This window comes from Corylus avellana, chromosome ca3, assembly GCF_901000735.1.
Source record: "Corylus avellana chromosome ca3, CavTom2PMs-1.0".
NCBI lineage: Eukaryota > Viridiplantae > Streptophyta > Magnoliopsida > Fagales > Betulaceae > Corylus > Corylus avellana.
This window is the reverse complement of record NC_081543.1, coordinates 30,980,793-30,996,484: the sequence shown is the minus strand read 5'-3', so window position 1 is coordinate 30,996,484 and position 15,692 is coordinate 30,980,793. Positions and strand designations below refer to the sequence as shown.

General features: G+C 37.5%; 3 protein-coding genes across 3 annotated transcripts; all 3 read left to right on the top strand.

The window, feature by feature from the left end:
- The first annotated feature begins 2,927 nt into the window (after window positions 1-2,927).
- Window positions 2,928-3,476, top strand: LOC132174416 (uncharacterized). The gene has a single exon (XM_059586077.1). The coding sequence runs from the start codon at window positions 2,928-2,930 to the stop codon at window positions 3,474-3,476; it is 549 nt and encodes a 182-aa protein (XP_059442060.1).
- Window positions 3,477-8,333: 4,857 nt separating this feature from the next.
- Window positions 8,334-12,311, top strand: LOC132174837 (uncharacterized). The gene is made up of 8 exons (XM_059586531.1): window positions 8,334-8,549; window positions 9,357-9,501; window positions 9,582-9,750; window positions 10,172-10,442; window positions 10,872-11,137; window positions 11,271-11,486; window positions 11,616-11,724; window positions 11,918-12,311. The coding sequence occupies exons 1-8, from the start codon at window positions 8,399-8,401 to the stop codon at window positions 11,974-11,976; spliced, it is 1,386 nt and encodes a 461-aa protein (XP_059442514.1). The 5' UTR covers window positions 8,334-8,398; the 3' UTR covers window positions 11,977-12,311.
- Window positions 12,312-14,564: 2,253 nt separating this feature from the next.
- LOC132176250 (early nodulin-like protein 8) lies at window positions 14,565-15,361 on the top strand. The gene is made up of 2 exons (XM_059588400.1): window positions 14,565-14,809; window positions 14,904-15,361. Exons 1-2 carry the CDS (start codon window positions 14,617-14,619, stop codon window positions 15,296-15,298), a joined length of 588 nt encoding a protein of 195 aa, XP_059444383.1. The 5' UTR covers window positions 14,565-14,616; the 3' UTR covers window positions 15,299-15,361.
- The last annotated feature ends 331 nt before the right edge of the window (window positions 15,362-15,692 follow it).

The window sequence follows — 15,692 nt, the reverse complement described above, 5'->3', positions numbered from 1 at the left end:
AACAGGCTCCCTTCAACAACCCATGGTTTTCCTTCCAACACTCTCCTCTTATCTTGTTCCGATTCAAAATCCACCAGAAACAAGTTATCACCCAAGACTTTGAAGATGGGTGTCCCCGACGGCTTCCAAACACGTAGAAGTGTGGATCGTATAATCTCCTTACTCACCAGCCTATCCGCAATCAGCTTTCCCACCAGGCATGACTTCCCCTGATGAGTACCTACCTCCCATGCCTGCTGTTGGATTTCCATTTCAACATCCTCCTCATATTGAAGGGAAAAATTTTCCCACATCCAAGAAAGGTCTTCAGCCATTCCAAACTCAATGTGTACAGTTCGTGACTCCTTCCACTGCCGTCAGAACAGCCTGGAAAAAACTTCTTCTGCTCTAGGGTTGATCGCCGCCTAGAGAGAAAAAACTTTAATACCCTAACTGAGCCTAGTTTGTATCGATTGTGATTTATGAGTATATGCCGTGTAATTAGGTGAGAATAGTTGGACCACCCCAAAATCCAAATAGATTATGCAAAATTTCTTATTAAGTAGGTCACATAATAATATATTCTTATATCTTATTCAATAGTAATTAAAATAATATCAGTTGATACTAATTAACTTAAATGTACAATGCGTTGAAATTTATGCCTCATTATCAAAATGACAGAAATTCCCTACAAACCAATCTAGAGGAAATATCCTCCAACCCATGTAAAATAGTGTCAAGTGTCTATAAACATTTAAAATACACATTAAATTCTTAACCTCATTAATAGCACTTTACTAACTTAGACTAAATTTAATGTGCCTTTATTGAGGTATAAATTTCTGTCATTGTAAAAGTGTTACCTACACTTAGGAAAGCTACTGGTGCTTTAAGATATTGATTAAGATCTTACATTTTAAAGGCCGGTTATGTACTTCTCAAGAAACTATTGAGCAGGCCTTTGTTGGGTTTTACAAAGATTTATTTGCTATGGCTGGGCCCAATAATATTGCAGAATGTATACGTGCAATTACATGTAAGGTTACCCCGGAGATGAACACACAATTGGAGGATGTTTTCACTGCAGACGAAGTGTACCAAGCTTTGCTCCAAATGGCACCTCTAAAAGCCCCGAGGCCGAACAGATTCTCAGCTAGGTTTTATCAACAAAATTAGGCAATTGTTGGCCCTGAGGTATGTAGTACAGTTTTACATTTCCTTAATTGCTTGAAGATGGACGCCTCTATCAATGAAACTCATATTGCTTTAATCCCTAAAAAAACAGCTCGTAGCAATGTTTCTGATTTCAGGCCTATTAGTCTTTGTAACGTGACTTATAAGCTTATCTCAAAAGTGTTGGCTAACCGTCTCAAAAGGGCTTTTCCCTTTGTTATTTTGGAGAGCCAAAGTGTTTTTATCCCGGGTAGGCTGATATCGGATAATGTATTGGCGGTGTATGAAACACTTCATTCCATGCACACCCTTATATGGAGTAAGGTGGGTTTTATGAGGATCAAATTGGATATGAGTAAGGCATATGATAGGGTGAAGTAGGCTTTCCTAGAAGCAATCATGTGGAAGATGGGTTTTTTGGCTAGATGGACCGATCTCATCATGGGGTGTGTATGTACTGTCTCCTATGCTATCTTGGTGAATGGTCAGCTGGTTGGTTCTATCAAACCAACTTGTGGTATCCGGCAAGGGGACCCATTATCCCCATATATTTTCATTCTTTGTGCAGAAGGCTTGAGTTCACTTCTCTCTTTAGCTGAACAAAATGGTACTATCACAAGGGTGCCTACATCCAAATTCGGGCCAAGGCTTAGTCATCTGTTCTTTGCAAATGACAGTCTCTTATTTTGCAAAGCAAATTCGGTAGAGTGGAGGAGAATTTTGAGACTTCTTGAAAAATATGAGGCTGCCTCAGGTCAAAAAATAAATATGGAAAAGACTTCAATTTTTTTCAATCGTAATACTAGCCCTGAAAAACGGCTGAAGATCTCCCAATTATCAGGGATATGTGCAACCCAACATTATGATAAATATTTGAGGCTCCCAACTTTGGTGAGGAAATCAAGAATGCAGGCTTTCAAGAGCATCAAGGATAGGGTGTGAAATTGCTTACATAATTAGAAGAATAAGTTTTTGTGTCAAGCAGGGAAGAAGATTTTGATAAAAGCAGTTGCACAAGCTATTCCCACTTATTGCATGAGTGTATTCCAACTCCCACATATATTATGTAAGGAGATACATAGTATTATGCAGCGGTTTTGGTGGGGCTACAAAGAGAATAAAAAAAAAAATTCCTTGGATGAATTGGGAGCTTATGGGCGTTCTAAGGTGGATGGGGGTTTGGGTTTTGGGGATTTGGTATCTTTTAATAAGGCATTGCTAGCAAAACAAATCTGGAGGTTGCTTCAAAATCCAACTTCTTTGGTTGCACGTATAATTGGAGCAAAATATTACCATTCGAAGATGATCCTGGAGGCAAAGTTGGGGAATCGGCCCTCCTTTGCTTGGAGAAGCATTATGGCAGCCCAGTTGACCCTCAAGCAAGGGCTTATTTGGAGGGTGGGGAATGGACGAGATATTAAGGTGTGGGGTGATCGGTGGATACCAACCCCGATTTCTTTCATGATCCAGTCTCCAAGGTCTTTGCTAGGGAAGGATGCAAGAGTGGTTGAACTTATACCAAAGGGTGGAATACCCAACTCCTGAATACCATATTTCTTGCAGATGAGGCAAAGGTAATTTACGTGATACCGTTAAGTCCAATTCAGGTGCCTGATAAACAAATTTGGAGGTGCACTCCTAATGGGGTTTTCTCTATTAGGAGTGCATACCACTTGGAGCTGGAATACAATGCTAGGCAAGGGTGTGAAGCATCAGAATAGCACAATAAGAAGGATGTTTGGAAGGTATGGTGGCAATTGCAGGTCCCGAATATGGTCAAAATGTTTTTGTGGAGAGCACTAAATAATCTACTCTCGACTAAAGGACATCTCAGGCGTAAGGGAGTGGTGCAAGATAGTGCGTGTCCTCTTTGTGGACTGGAGGAAGAAAATGTGGCTCATGTACTTTGGAATTGTCCTCCAGCAAATGGTGTTTGGGGATGTGGGTCGATCAAATTCCAGAAAAGGTGTTGTGGTGGAACAAACTTCTTCAACATCTTTGAAGACATAGTCAAACGGTGTGACCGTTTTGATGTGGAGAGGTTTGCGGTGACTGGCAGGCGCCTATGGTTACGTAGAAATGCTGTGATTCATGGAGAACCATTTGTCCATCCCAACCAGATTATGAGAGAGGTGGGCGCTGCTATAGAAGATTTCCAGAGGGCGAATATGGTGGATGAACATGAGACGAGGCAAGCTCAGAAAGGTGATTCTGCTCTGTGGCAACCACCTCCGGTGAACTCTGTTAAAATTAATTGGGACGCCACGGTGGACCATCGGAATGGGAGGATCAGGCTGGGTTGTGTTGTCCAAAACTCATAAGGGGTCTTCGTAGTGAGGCGAAGTATTACAAAGAATGTTGTTGCTGATCCCACTACTACCGAAGCTCTTGCTGCTACCTATGCTGTACTTTTCGGTAAGGAACATGGTTATTGAAAGATTATATTTGAAGGAGATTCACTGCAGGTTGTCCAAGCAGTTAATGATGAAAGTCCACGACAAAGTAGCTATGGGCATATTGTGGAGGGAATCCGAGTTGAATTGCAAAATCGGGAGTAGGGATCTTTTACTTATGTAGCTAGAGAGGCAAATATTGATGCACATGTACTAGCTAAATAAGCTACAACCCATGTCATAGATTCAACCTGAGTGGAGGTGACTCCACCAAGTATCTGTGGTATTGTCAGGAGGGAAGGATCAATTCCCCCTCTGTGATTTGTTATTGATCTTTTATTGGAATGAAGTATCCATTTTTCATAAAAATAAAAATAAAATAAAAAAAATAAATAAATAAATAAAAGATCTTACATTTTAAAGGTCCAATGTGACGGTGTTTATTAGCTCTTGAATTTTTTTATTTTTTATTTTTTTAGTAAAGACAGATCTAATTGTTAATCGACAGTTAGACATCAACTCAATGAAATGAAAGTGAAATGAGAGTTTAATATGTAGCATTACTCATTTGATAGAGTAATACTAAATACTTTACTCCCACAGTTTGTTTTGTGTGAGCCGCCGATCTCCTCTGTGCTCGCTTTGCCGCCCACCGTCTATTGTCGGGTCTTTCTTGTGTCCCCACCGTGATGAACTTGCAACACCACCTTCAGCGTCAGTTTCCAGCCAGCACGCGATCAGCTTCCTCTTGGCTGTCGTTATCCGCTTAGTGTTTTTTTCTTGTTTTTTTCCCTGTATTTCCGTTTTTTCCCTATTTTTGCTTGTATTTCTATTTTATTCATTTATTTTCCTGTACGTTTTTCGTTCATGTTTTTTGTTTGTAATAAGGCTATGTCCTCTTTTTGATCTGCTCGTTGCTGCTTTGGTCTAGATCCTTGTGTTGTGGATGTGAACGATATCGTGGCTATCGGGTCGAGGAGGAAGAGTTTCAGATTGGCGGTTTTTTACTCTCAAGGCCAATGAATAAGCGCTACCTATACATTAGAAGGTGTCTGTTTGGTGCAGATCTGTTTTTAAACTTGATGAGCAGCCATGGGTTAGCGGATGTTTTGTAATGGTTGATTGGTATGTTGTTGACGTATGTAACTTTAGCTTCAGTTATGATTTGCTTTCAGAGCTTTTTGCTCTACTTGTAAGTGCTCTTGCTCGTGACCTTTTATCAATGAATGAATATAAAATTTTTTCAAAAAAAAAAACAAAAAGGGTGGGAGGCTGATATGGCAGTACTCATTAATACTTTAATTGTTTCAGTTTAAAATAAAAGCTGATCGACATTGCCACTAACACGCCCCAATTTGATAAGCAACCAAGGCTGAGATGATAATACATATTACAAAAAAAAAAAAAAAAAAAAAAAAGAATCAGCTCTTCATTATATTGAGAGCAATAAAAATTTCATTAATTACTTTATGTGCCACCGAGCACTTTTTAAATTATTGTCATGACCCTTGTCTTCTGATTACTCCAGCCTTCCTACACTCTAATCAATATCATCGGTAGAAAAAATTGAGAGAAAGAAACGTATGCTAAAACATTTGCATGCATGATAATATGATTTACAAGTCATAAAAAAAAATAATAAAATAAAATAAACTTGAAACATAATTTATAATTCTATTTAATCATCAGAAGTTGTAAAATAATCAAATCTATCTATCACGCTCTCCATCTTCCGTAATTAAACTTCCTTCCATTTTTCAAGAACATCATTCTTGTGTAACATGTTTACCCATTGAGCCATTATTGCATTTCTTACACCATGAGTGGTGTAGGTTGGCTTGTCCCAAAGGACCGTTTGTAAGCTCAATTTTATGGCCGCAAGAGGGTTGCTAAAGTGAGTGCTTCCCTAAGTGAAGGTCACTCTATAGCTGATAGCTCACACGTACAATAAAGTGTTGTTGCCATGCTATCCATATATCATTAACATCATAGTGAGCTCATAACATGCCCGGCACCGGTCATAACATCATCATAATGGTGCCATGGGAACCTAGCTAATGTACATGCATCTTTCATAAACGTAACATCATTGAGCTTATAAACTTTGTGCATAAACTTCATAAATATCATAATACATAGCTAATGCACATGCATCTTTCATAAACGTGACATCATTGAGCTTATAAACTTTGTGCATAAACTTCATAAATATCATAATACATAATATTAACGTTGAGCTCTTCATCATTTGTGCATAAATCTTTCATGAATCATTGTAAACATATATATCATAGCATTTTCATAAAAATTCATAGACATGATTGTGGAAATCATATCATTCTTAAAAATAATACGACATGTAGATAGTGTCATTCATCGTGATTTTCAAAATGCAGAAGGAAGTATTTAAAATGCATGCATCGTTTATAAAATTTTCCGACATTTATAAAACTTCATAAATTTAGTAAAAATGCAACGGTTGAAAGCTTTCCAAGTGTTTAATTACCTAGATTCCAACAAGTGCCAAAAAAAAAAAAAAAAAACCCTTCATCTCTCTCTCTTACGTTTTGAAGAGCTTAGGTAAGAACATGATGTAAGAATTTAACTGAAAGCTAAGTGGCCTTAATTGATTTTTAACATTTGTTTTACCATTGACTGACATAAGAAGCTCTTATGCAGGGCGGGGCTCCTTGACGAAGATTGTAAAATTTTATCTCTTTTATCTCCAAGCAAAAGTGTTATTTCTTTATGCATATAGATAATAGATTGGTCAGATGGCCTATAAAGGCTATAAGTTTCTTTTGCCTTTGACATGTCTCTGGACTCTATGTGTCTCTTATCTCTTGACATTAAAGCAGTTTTGATTTTTTTTTTTTTTTTTTTTCTAATTAAAAGGATAGGATGGGGAAATTAATTGTGGATATTCTAACCGAGCGTGACCATAGTAACATCGCACATGAGGGGCCTAGACGGTAGAAACCACAGGCGCTCTTTTAAGTTCGACTAAGCCATATTCTAACCCAGCCCCACCAAAGCATCAGTGGAAATTCAAGACGACTAATATTAATTAGACATATATAAAAATTTTTCATTGCGAAAATTCGACTCCACACCCTAATACATGTCCTAACTACTTAAAAATTTTCTTGCGTCATTGAACCATCACCTTGATGGTAAGCAATTTTGAATTGCTTCTAACAAGACTATTACATGTCAAAATTTGCTTCCCTCTTTTACACGTTACAATAAATCACAGGGACCTCAAACTGTTTAATACCTTTAAATTCTCATGCAATATCTTTTGCTGTTTTGACCTTTACGTCTTAAAAATCATAACTCTATATAAAATTCCTTATGAGATAATTATGAGCCGGACAAAGAGGGCGACCAACTGTGGCTACTTTATCTAGGTTATCATGGTAGCATTTACTTGCAGAGAATTGCTTAAGAAAGACTTATATGGCGAAAACTGCATGTGCTCTCTCAAGACCAATTGAGCTATTAGATTAAAAAAAAACCAATTGAGCCATTGCTTCACCCAGCCTTATCAGGGCATCAATGGATTCCTAAGGTTGTTAATACTAATCAAGCTTGTGTGAGTGATTCTCTATAGTGAAGATTCGAACCCACGCTCTAGTATATGCTTGGACCTTGTGGGGATTTTCTTGAGACCATTGAACCATCAGGCTTCTGTGAGTGATTCTCCATTGCAGATACTCGAATCCATATCTTAATATATGCCTAGACCTTATGAGAATTTTTTTGAAACCATTAAACCACCACCACCGGTTAGTGTGATGTGATTTGAGTATGTAGCATTACTCTTCATATGGATTAAATATAATCTTAACTATATGTGTATAAGTTTTTTGGTACCATTTTCTTACAAGCCGGTTTCAAATATGAGTTTCTATCCAAAGTTTATATTATTTGATATGAGAGTCATGCATCACGTTAAGTATATGCAACTCGTTGGGTAAAGAATAAATAAATAGTGATAAATAGTGTCGTGCACTCTCCCGAAATTATATACAACTATTTTTCAGAGTTTCTTAGAGAGAGTTGTTTCGGGTCCATTTTCTATCCCCTTTTTATCTTACAAACTGCGATGAACAAGTCTAATAGATCAAACAACGAGGAATTATATTATTGCATTCTCAAATTTATATCTCATTCTTAGAGAATAATCGAATGCTTATAACAAATTGTGGATCCTATTTGAAAAATAAAGAAAGAAAACCTAGTATTTCCACATTCCCAATTCCTAATAACGGTTGAAATATAAATAAAATATAAAATAATATAGCATGAAAGAAAAAGAAAAAAGAACGAAAGCGGAAAGATACATATGGACTACATCTTGTATATTCACTGTCTCTTATATTTGTTGAATTTATTTAAATTATTACATAGGTCTCTATTTATGGAAATGTAATAAATAATGAACAAGAAACCCAAATAAATTCTAAAATACATTAGAAAAATTGGAAAAACATAAATCTTACTATGAAAATAAAATAAAATATTCTATGAAAAGAAAGAATATATTCTAAAAAGTATAGAAATTCCACCCATTGACCAAATTAAGCAAATAAGTGGAAAATTTTACTTTTTAATTGTGGAAAATGGACAAATATAATTATGTAAAATGGAATCCCCGGGAAATCATGAAACCGTGGGACAATTTAGCCCTCCGATTTTCACAAAAAATGAAAATCCCCACTCATAAATCACGAAAATGACATTGACAACGTCCTTTTAACAACACCACCCTTTTCTAGTTTTCCTCTTCATACACACTCACTCTGTCTCTCTCTCTCTCTCTCTGAGATTGATCTGCGAGGCCGAGAATGGAGCTCTTCTACTTCTTGGTGTTCGGTGGTCTCTCGGCGGTGGTGGCAGCATTGGAGCTGAGCAAATCCAGCAAAGATCGGATCAACACCCCCTCTGCTTTCAATGCATTTAAGAACAATTACCTCCTTGTTTACTCTCTCATGATGGGTACGCGTTAGATCTGGCGTCTTTCCTTAATATCTCATCTGGGTTTTGTTTGTTCAAGCTAAATTTAGTGTAATGTGGGCGTTCCTCATGTTTGTTCATGTGGGTTTGTTACGGATTAGTGGGGTTTTCAACGGTGATTAGTGGGTGAGTCAATGCTGTTTGTTTATTTGGATCTCGTATATGTTTTGGATTGCCTTGCAAATGTTTGTGCTCGGGGAGGGGGGTTGGCATTGAATTGTGATTTCACCTGTTTGGTTGATGAGAAAGTGAAGGATCAGAATGAAAAAGAACATAAAATCAAAGATTAAATTCTCCGATGGAGAACTAAGAACCCAACTAGTAAGAAAGTTTGCTTTTGGTTTCATATATGTAGAGTAGAACTAGAAATTCACTATCATGTTTCCTTCGTTTTTTTTTCCCCATGGTGTATAGTGTTTCAGCTATCAAATGTGGCATTAATGTTTTGGGTAGTAATCATATAAATTAGCATGATGTTTGTTCCGAGTGTCAGTATGATCCGCTTGTCTTTATATCAGGACCAACCCTTCGCCATTGATTTGTTGTTGCTTCTGCCTTGTGGCGCTTATTCATGTTAATTTACACTAATTAATACTTTCATAAATTATTTCCTTGTTGTGTGGTGCCAAGATCTGTTGGCTGTAATGATATTTACCACGTATATTCTAGGGAAAACAATTGCTGATCAATAGTTGTCTCAATTTTTAAGAACTGCTCGAATTGACAGTGTTTAGATCTCTGACATTTTCCATGTTTTCCTGAATCTAATTAAATTGATTGCGGCAATAGCCGGGGATTGGCTGCAGGGTCCATATGTTTACTACCTTTACAGTCAGTATGGGTTTGGAAAGAGGGATATTGGGCACCTCTTCATTGCTGGGTTTGGATCCTCTATGTTGTTTGGGACAATTGTTGGATCTCTAGCTGATAAACAGTAAGATTTCATATTTTGATCTCTTTTTATTTGTTTTTGATCAAATTATTATTTTTTAATTCATCACCTGCCAAATCCAGGGGTCGGAAGAGGGCATCTATTACTTACTGCATAACCTATATTCTAAGCTGCATCACCAAACATTCTCCTCAGTACAAAGTTTTAATGGTGGGGCGCATATTGGGTGGAATTGCCACTTCTCTACTCTTTTCAGCTTTTGAGTCTTGGCTTGTCGCAGAACACAATAAGGTGCATCACTACTCTGCTGATGAATTAAGTTCTGCAGATCAAATTAATAACAGGTTTTAATGTCTGTTTATGTTGCAATAATCTTGATTGGCATATGCTTGAGCAATTTCATGGATTAACATATTCCCATCAGTTCTGATGATTTATATGTTCCATAATCTGCACATTCTAGGTGGTTGAACCTCTCTTTGATGAGGTCAATGATGTCATCCCCTGCCGTTACTTCCTAGTTTTTATATAAGCATATGGCAATCTGTTGGGTTTTCCATGGAAATCCTCTCCGGTAGGGAATGTGAGACCTACCAATTACTACATGACAAATGCCATGGGTTTCAACTGATGCTGTGGATTTTTATTTCAAATTTCCCTGCTCTTATATGTTGTTTTTGTAACTTATTACGATCCCTGTTGATATTTGCAGAGGGGTTTTGAGCAGCAATGGCTTTCAATAACATTCTCGAAGGCAATATTTCTTGGCAATGGTCTGGTAGCTATTGTATCTGGGTTGTTTGGAAATCTACTTGTTGATACTCTGGGACTTGGCCCTGTTTCTCCATTTGATGCTGCTGCATGCTTTCTGGCAATTGGCATGGCGATTATAATGTCATCTTGGAGTGAAAACTATGGAGACCCTTCAGAAAACAAGGACTTGCTTACCCAGTTCAAGGGTGCTGCTGTGGCTATTGCTTCTGGTGAATCCCTAAACTTCTGTCTTGATTCTATATTAATGCTTGATCTTTTATGAAAAAATTACCTTCATTAGATCCGAAAGCTAGCACGGATAATTTTCTAGACTATCAAATTACAATCCATATATTGTGAGTGGATAGAAAGATTAATAAATTAGATAAAGATTAGTGGAGCAATAATGCAACTTGTCACTATACGTTTCCCTTGGTTCCTTTTCCTGTGCATAGAGGGTCCAGACTCACTATTGGAAACCATCTGGGAATTTTAACTGCCAAAAGTTGATCCGTTTTGGTTAATCACCGTCATTCTGAACAAAAAAGTAGAAATATAATCAAGAGACTTCCATTTTGGTCTACCCACGTATTTCTGTTTTCTCTATCTATTTCTCTCTTTGGAAGTTCATTCAATGTTTACATTTCACATGGGATCAGATGAGAAAATCGCATTGCTGGGTGCCATACAATCCCTATTTGAAGGGTCAATGTACACCTTTGTGTTCCTCTGGACTCCTGCTCTAAGCCCAAATGGTGAGGACATTCCGCATGGTTTCATATTTGCAACGTTCATGTTGTCTTCAATGTTGGGAAGCTCTATCGCATCTCGACTGATGGCTCAATCATCTCCCAAAGTTGAGAGCTACATGCAGATTGTTTTTGTCATCTCCTCAGCATCCCTCCTGCTCCCCATTATTACCAGTGTATGTTGTAAAATTTTGTTTCCTCTAATTTCTTAATATGTATATATAAATTCAAATATTTTCCTTTGCTAAGAACTGGTTAACAGTGGAAACACTGCTTGGTATTATTAATTTTTTGGGGAATTCTGAACAGTTCTTGATAGCACCTTCCAAAGTGAAAGGTGGAAGTATCTCCTTTTCGGGGTGTATTCTGGTTGTTGGCTTCTGCGCGTTTGAGGCCTGTGTGGGGATATTCTGGCCATCTATCATGAAGATGAGGTCCCAATACATTCCTGAGGAGGCAAGGAGCACAATCATGAACTTCTTTCGCATTCCTCTAAACATCTTTGTCTGCATTGTGCTGTACAATGTGAGTGACACTATTGCTCTTTTATGAGATTTGATGTACAGCATGGGATTGGACAATGAATGCACCATTTGCTATGAGTAGCCTTCTCTCTATTACTAAGAGTTTGTTTGTATACTTTCCCTTTTGAAGGTTGATGGGTTTCCCATGACCATCATGTTTGGAATGTGCTCGATTTTTCTCTTTGTGGCTGCAATACTGCAGAGGCGGCTCATGACGATTGTAGAGAGCCAAAAGTCAAGTAAGTTCTGCAATTTGTATTAGATTCCCACGATTTACTTCTTTGTTTAGAAAGCAAAAAACATAAGTTGTTTTAAGTATTAAATATGTATCACAGTTGCTCCTAGAAGTTGTAACTTTGTGATTTGGGGGGGCTTCATTTAACCCTGGGTTTTTATTGACATGATCATTTATCAATATGTATTTGATTGTAGAACCACAAGACTGGACAGCACTGGAGAGGTCTGCGGAAGAAGAGTCATTAAATGTCTGATTGATTTGGAAGAAGAATAACCTTTGGAAGTTTGAAGGTTAAAAACCATCCACATTGTTCTATTGTGAATTGTTGGAGTGCAATCTGGTTGCTGTTTGGATTGATAAGGAAAGGGGGAATGTTGATCGAGTCCTTGCTAAGAAGGCATAAAGATTTTCAAGGGAACAACCAGGTGGTGGCCATTAACATAAAAGAGATTAGGTAAAAGAATTATATAGTTAGTGCTTTTAGATCTTGTCTTCTGCAATTACTGTAAACTGGTACTGCAAACGCTCTGGTATTTCAAAATTTAAGTTGTTTGCCATAATATGTAATGATAGCTTCGATTTTTGTAATTTCACATTTTTTTTTTCTTTTTCTATTCATTTTTTTTTTCAGTCGCACCATATTTTTTTTGAAAAAAAAAAACTCCAAAACGAAGTCCTTTTACAACTGTCATATTTATTTCACTGGATAAATAGACATCACAGGAATTCAGCATGTGAGTAAGAAGGATACAAGAAACCAAAGAAAAGAACAACTGAGAAACATAAGAACAAATAAGTAAGGAGGATGTGGAACAAAGAAGATGGAGAGCCTTAGCTGGGGTGAGATGGGAATGCATTAGGAGGGGCCCCATTTTGCCACATGGTGCGGGGCCAACTTCTGTGAACCCTTTCGGCCTCCTATTAGCATCCGCATTCCACTCAACTCTTATAAAAAGCTATATGAAATGGGCCACATTGTTCGAAAATTCAATTGCTATTTTTGTGGTGATTCTTCTTTTGATTTTAAAAGTGACTAGTCTTTGTAAATTAAACAAGAAGAAAAAGGAAAGAGTTAAGAGGACCCGACACTGGGGCTTTGAATTTGGTTTATGACCATTTTGTTTTTTGGCTCATGAACAACCTCTTTGCATTTACTTCAGCCATTGTTTGCACACCATTGAGATGGTATTGTACCTTACTACCTTAGTCAAGCTTGAGCTCTCACAATCGACCTAAGAAAGCTGATATTTGAACCAAATTGGGATGAAAATTGGCTAGGATCTTGAATTCATATAAAAATCATTTTCCTTCTATATTTTCACCGTCAAAAACAGGCGTTGCTTCGCTCAAGCACCCCTCAAATAGGCATCGAGTGAAGCACACTCCGATAGTTAAGTTAGTCTTTTGTGTGAAATAAAAACTGAATAGAGAGTTTCGAAAAGAGAGAGAGTACCTATGTTTGATTTTGAAAAGAGTGTATTTTATAATGAGTCTTAGCTCTTTTAAATATTCCAATCAGTGAACTGTTTTGGTGAGTTTTTTATAAAAGACGAGCTTTAAGTTTGGCCCCTCTGCTAAGTTGGCGGGCATACGGGTTGTTAGGCCTAGCGGAGTTGCCATGCCCAACAACAGTAATTAATGGCTTTTAAATAAATCAAATCCCCTAAACAACAAGAGGACTAATAGATGACCAAAATAATTCCACGGGAAGATAAATGAGATGAAGCAATATACAAGTTTGTGGATGAAATTTAAGGTCGGTCGCTTTCCAGTCCATACTGGTTTTTTTCCTTCAAAATTTAAGAAAGAAGATTAAATATCAGAAAAACCAACCATGTGAGGGGGGACAGGTTGCACCGCTATCCCTTGTCTTCTCCACATGATGATGATGATGATATTATGGGAGTCAATCATGTAACTAATAGTATTTCAGAAAACACCCCAACTCTCCTTCCCACCAACTGTCCAAGCTCATCTGCCTATTTTGAGTTGCACTCATGCATGAGACTATCCAACTGGCCCATGTGACATTATTCAGTTAAATGTTCCTCTTTGTCCCAAGGCTTTTATTTTTTATTTTTTTTTTAAAAAAGTTTAATTTAAATTTAAATAGAATTTGACTTGCCTGCGGTGAAAAAATAATTTGAGATCTTATATGTGATTCAAATAAACGGTGGGGTACAACATTTTTCTTCTCTCATTGAATGGGTTTTATCATCTTATGCCTATTAAGAGTAAGTGTTATATTTACTACTCTTTTACAACTTGAAGACTTACATGTATGCGATTAGATCCAAGTCAGCCACTCAAAAAAAAAAGTAATGTCCTCTAATCACATACTGATACGCATTAACAAGTTGTAAAATGGTTATAGATGTAACATTTTTCGCCAAGTAAAATAACCAGAACATAACTCAAGTAAGGGGTGACATTTTCTGTTCATGTGTTAAGATCGAGTTGTGTCGAAGCATATGTATAAGACTATATACGTTAACCATAACTCGACCAATTTAATTAAAGGGGCTAGACTTTTTAACCATAATTTAATAATTTCGTATTGAAATCGTGTTGGATTCGCAAGTCAGTGTCAAAACTTGTCAACTCTTATGTCGTGTGTCGAATTTGGGTTATGTCGAGATATGAACATAAGATTATATTGATCAACCCTATCCCGTATCAGGTCAAACCCCACGACTATAACCGGGTGTCAAAAATTGGAGTAATGAACTCAAGTCTAGGAAGAGGGGCATTCAGGTAAATCTCATTCGATCCTTCTTGCTAAACAATCACAGCCTGGGGACACTCGAGCCAATAAGACTCTTTGGCTCTCAGGCTCTTAAATTTGAGAAAGAGAGAGAGAGAGAGAGAGAGAGAGCGTGAGAGAAGCTCTAAGATGGCGAATCTCAGAAGTACGATGTACTTCTTCTTGTTGGCTTTTCAGTTCCTCGTGTTACTGCAAACCAATGTCTTGTGCTACCAATACAAGGTCGGAGATTTAGACGCCTGGGGAATCCCCACTTCAGCAAATCCACAAGTCTACACCAAATGGTCCAAATATCACACAATCAAGATCGGAGATTCCCTCTGTAAGTTTCCGATCATCATCATCGTCTTCCTCTCTCTGTATGCAGCTATGGCTTCTGATTTCTGGGTTCGTTTTCTTTTTTCTATATATTTCAGTGTTTTTATACCCACCAAGCCAAGATTCACTGATACAAGTCACGGAAGAATCCTTCAACAGCTGCAACCTTAAAGATCCAATCTTGTACATGAACAATGGAAATTCTCTCTTCAACATTACCGCACATGGGGAATTCTACTTCACCAGTGGAAAGCAAGGGAACTGCGAAAAGAAGCAGAAGCTCCACATTTCTGCGTTTTCTGGTAATGGGTCTGCAGATTCTCCTTCCTATGGTCCGGGAATTTCACCCTCTTACCCCACTGTTTTTGGCTCAATCCCACAACCGCCTTCCTCTTCTCTCTCTTCTTCTTCTTCTTCTTCGCCTTCACTAAGCTTCCCAATCTTCATCGCAGCTCTTGCTGGATTTCTGGTATCTGCATTCATATGTGAATGATTCTTTTTTCCCACCTTGGTATTGATTTTTTTTTTTTTTTGTTCTACATTATTGGTTAATATGAAATTTTTGGGTTTGTAATTCTTGGAAGCAACTTAATATAATGATTTGGTTCAATTGTTCAAATTTGATATATGTTTGTTCTTTTTTCAAACAGTAGAGAGAGCATCTAAAAATCACTTTCTCTTTTGCTGTTTTCTAAGAAAAGATGAAACCAGTTTAGACTTTCAATGTAAAAAGATGAAAGAGAGAGAGAGAGAGATGAATCTGTATTATAGCAGCTCAGCTCCAAGACAACACCGCCCGATATTATTGCTGGTGTCAAGGCTTTCCTGTTCCATTAATTTATGCACTTGCCAGCTGGGGATGCTCGTTTTCTCCGACATTTTCTCTA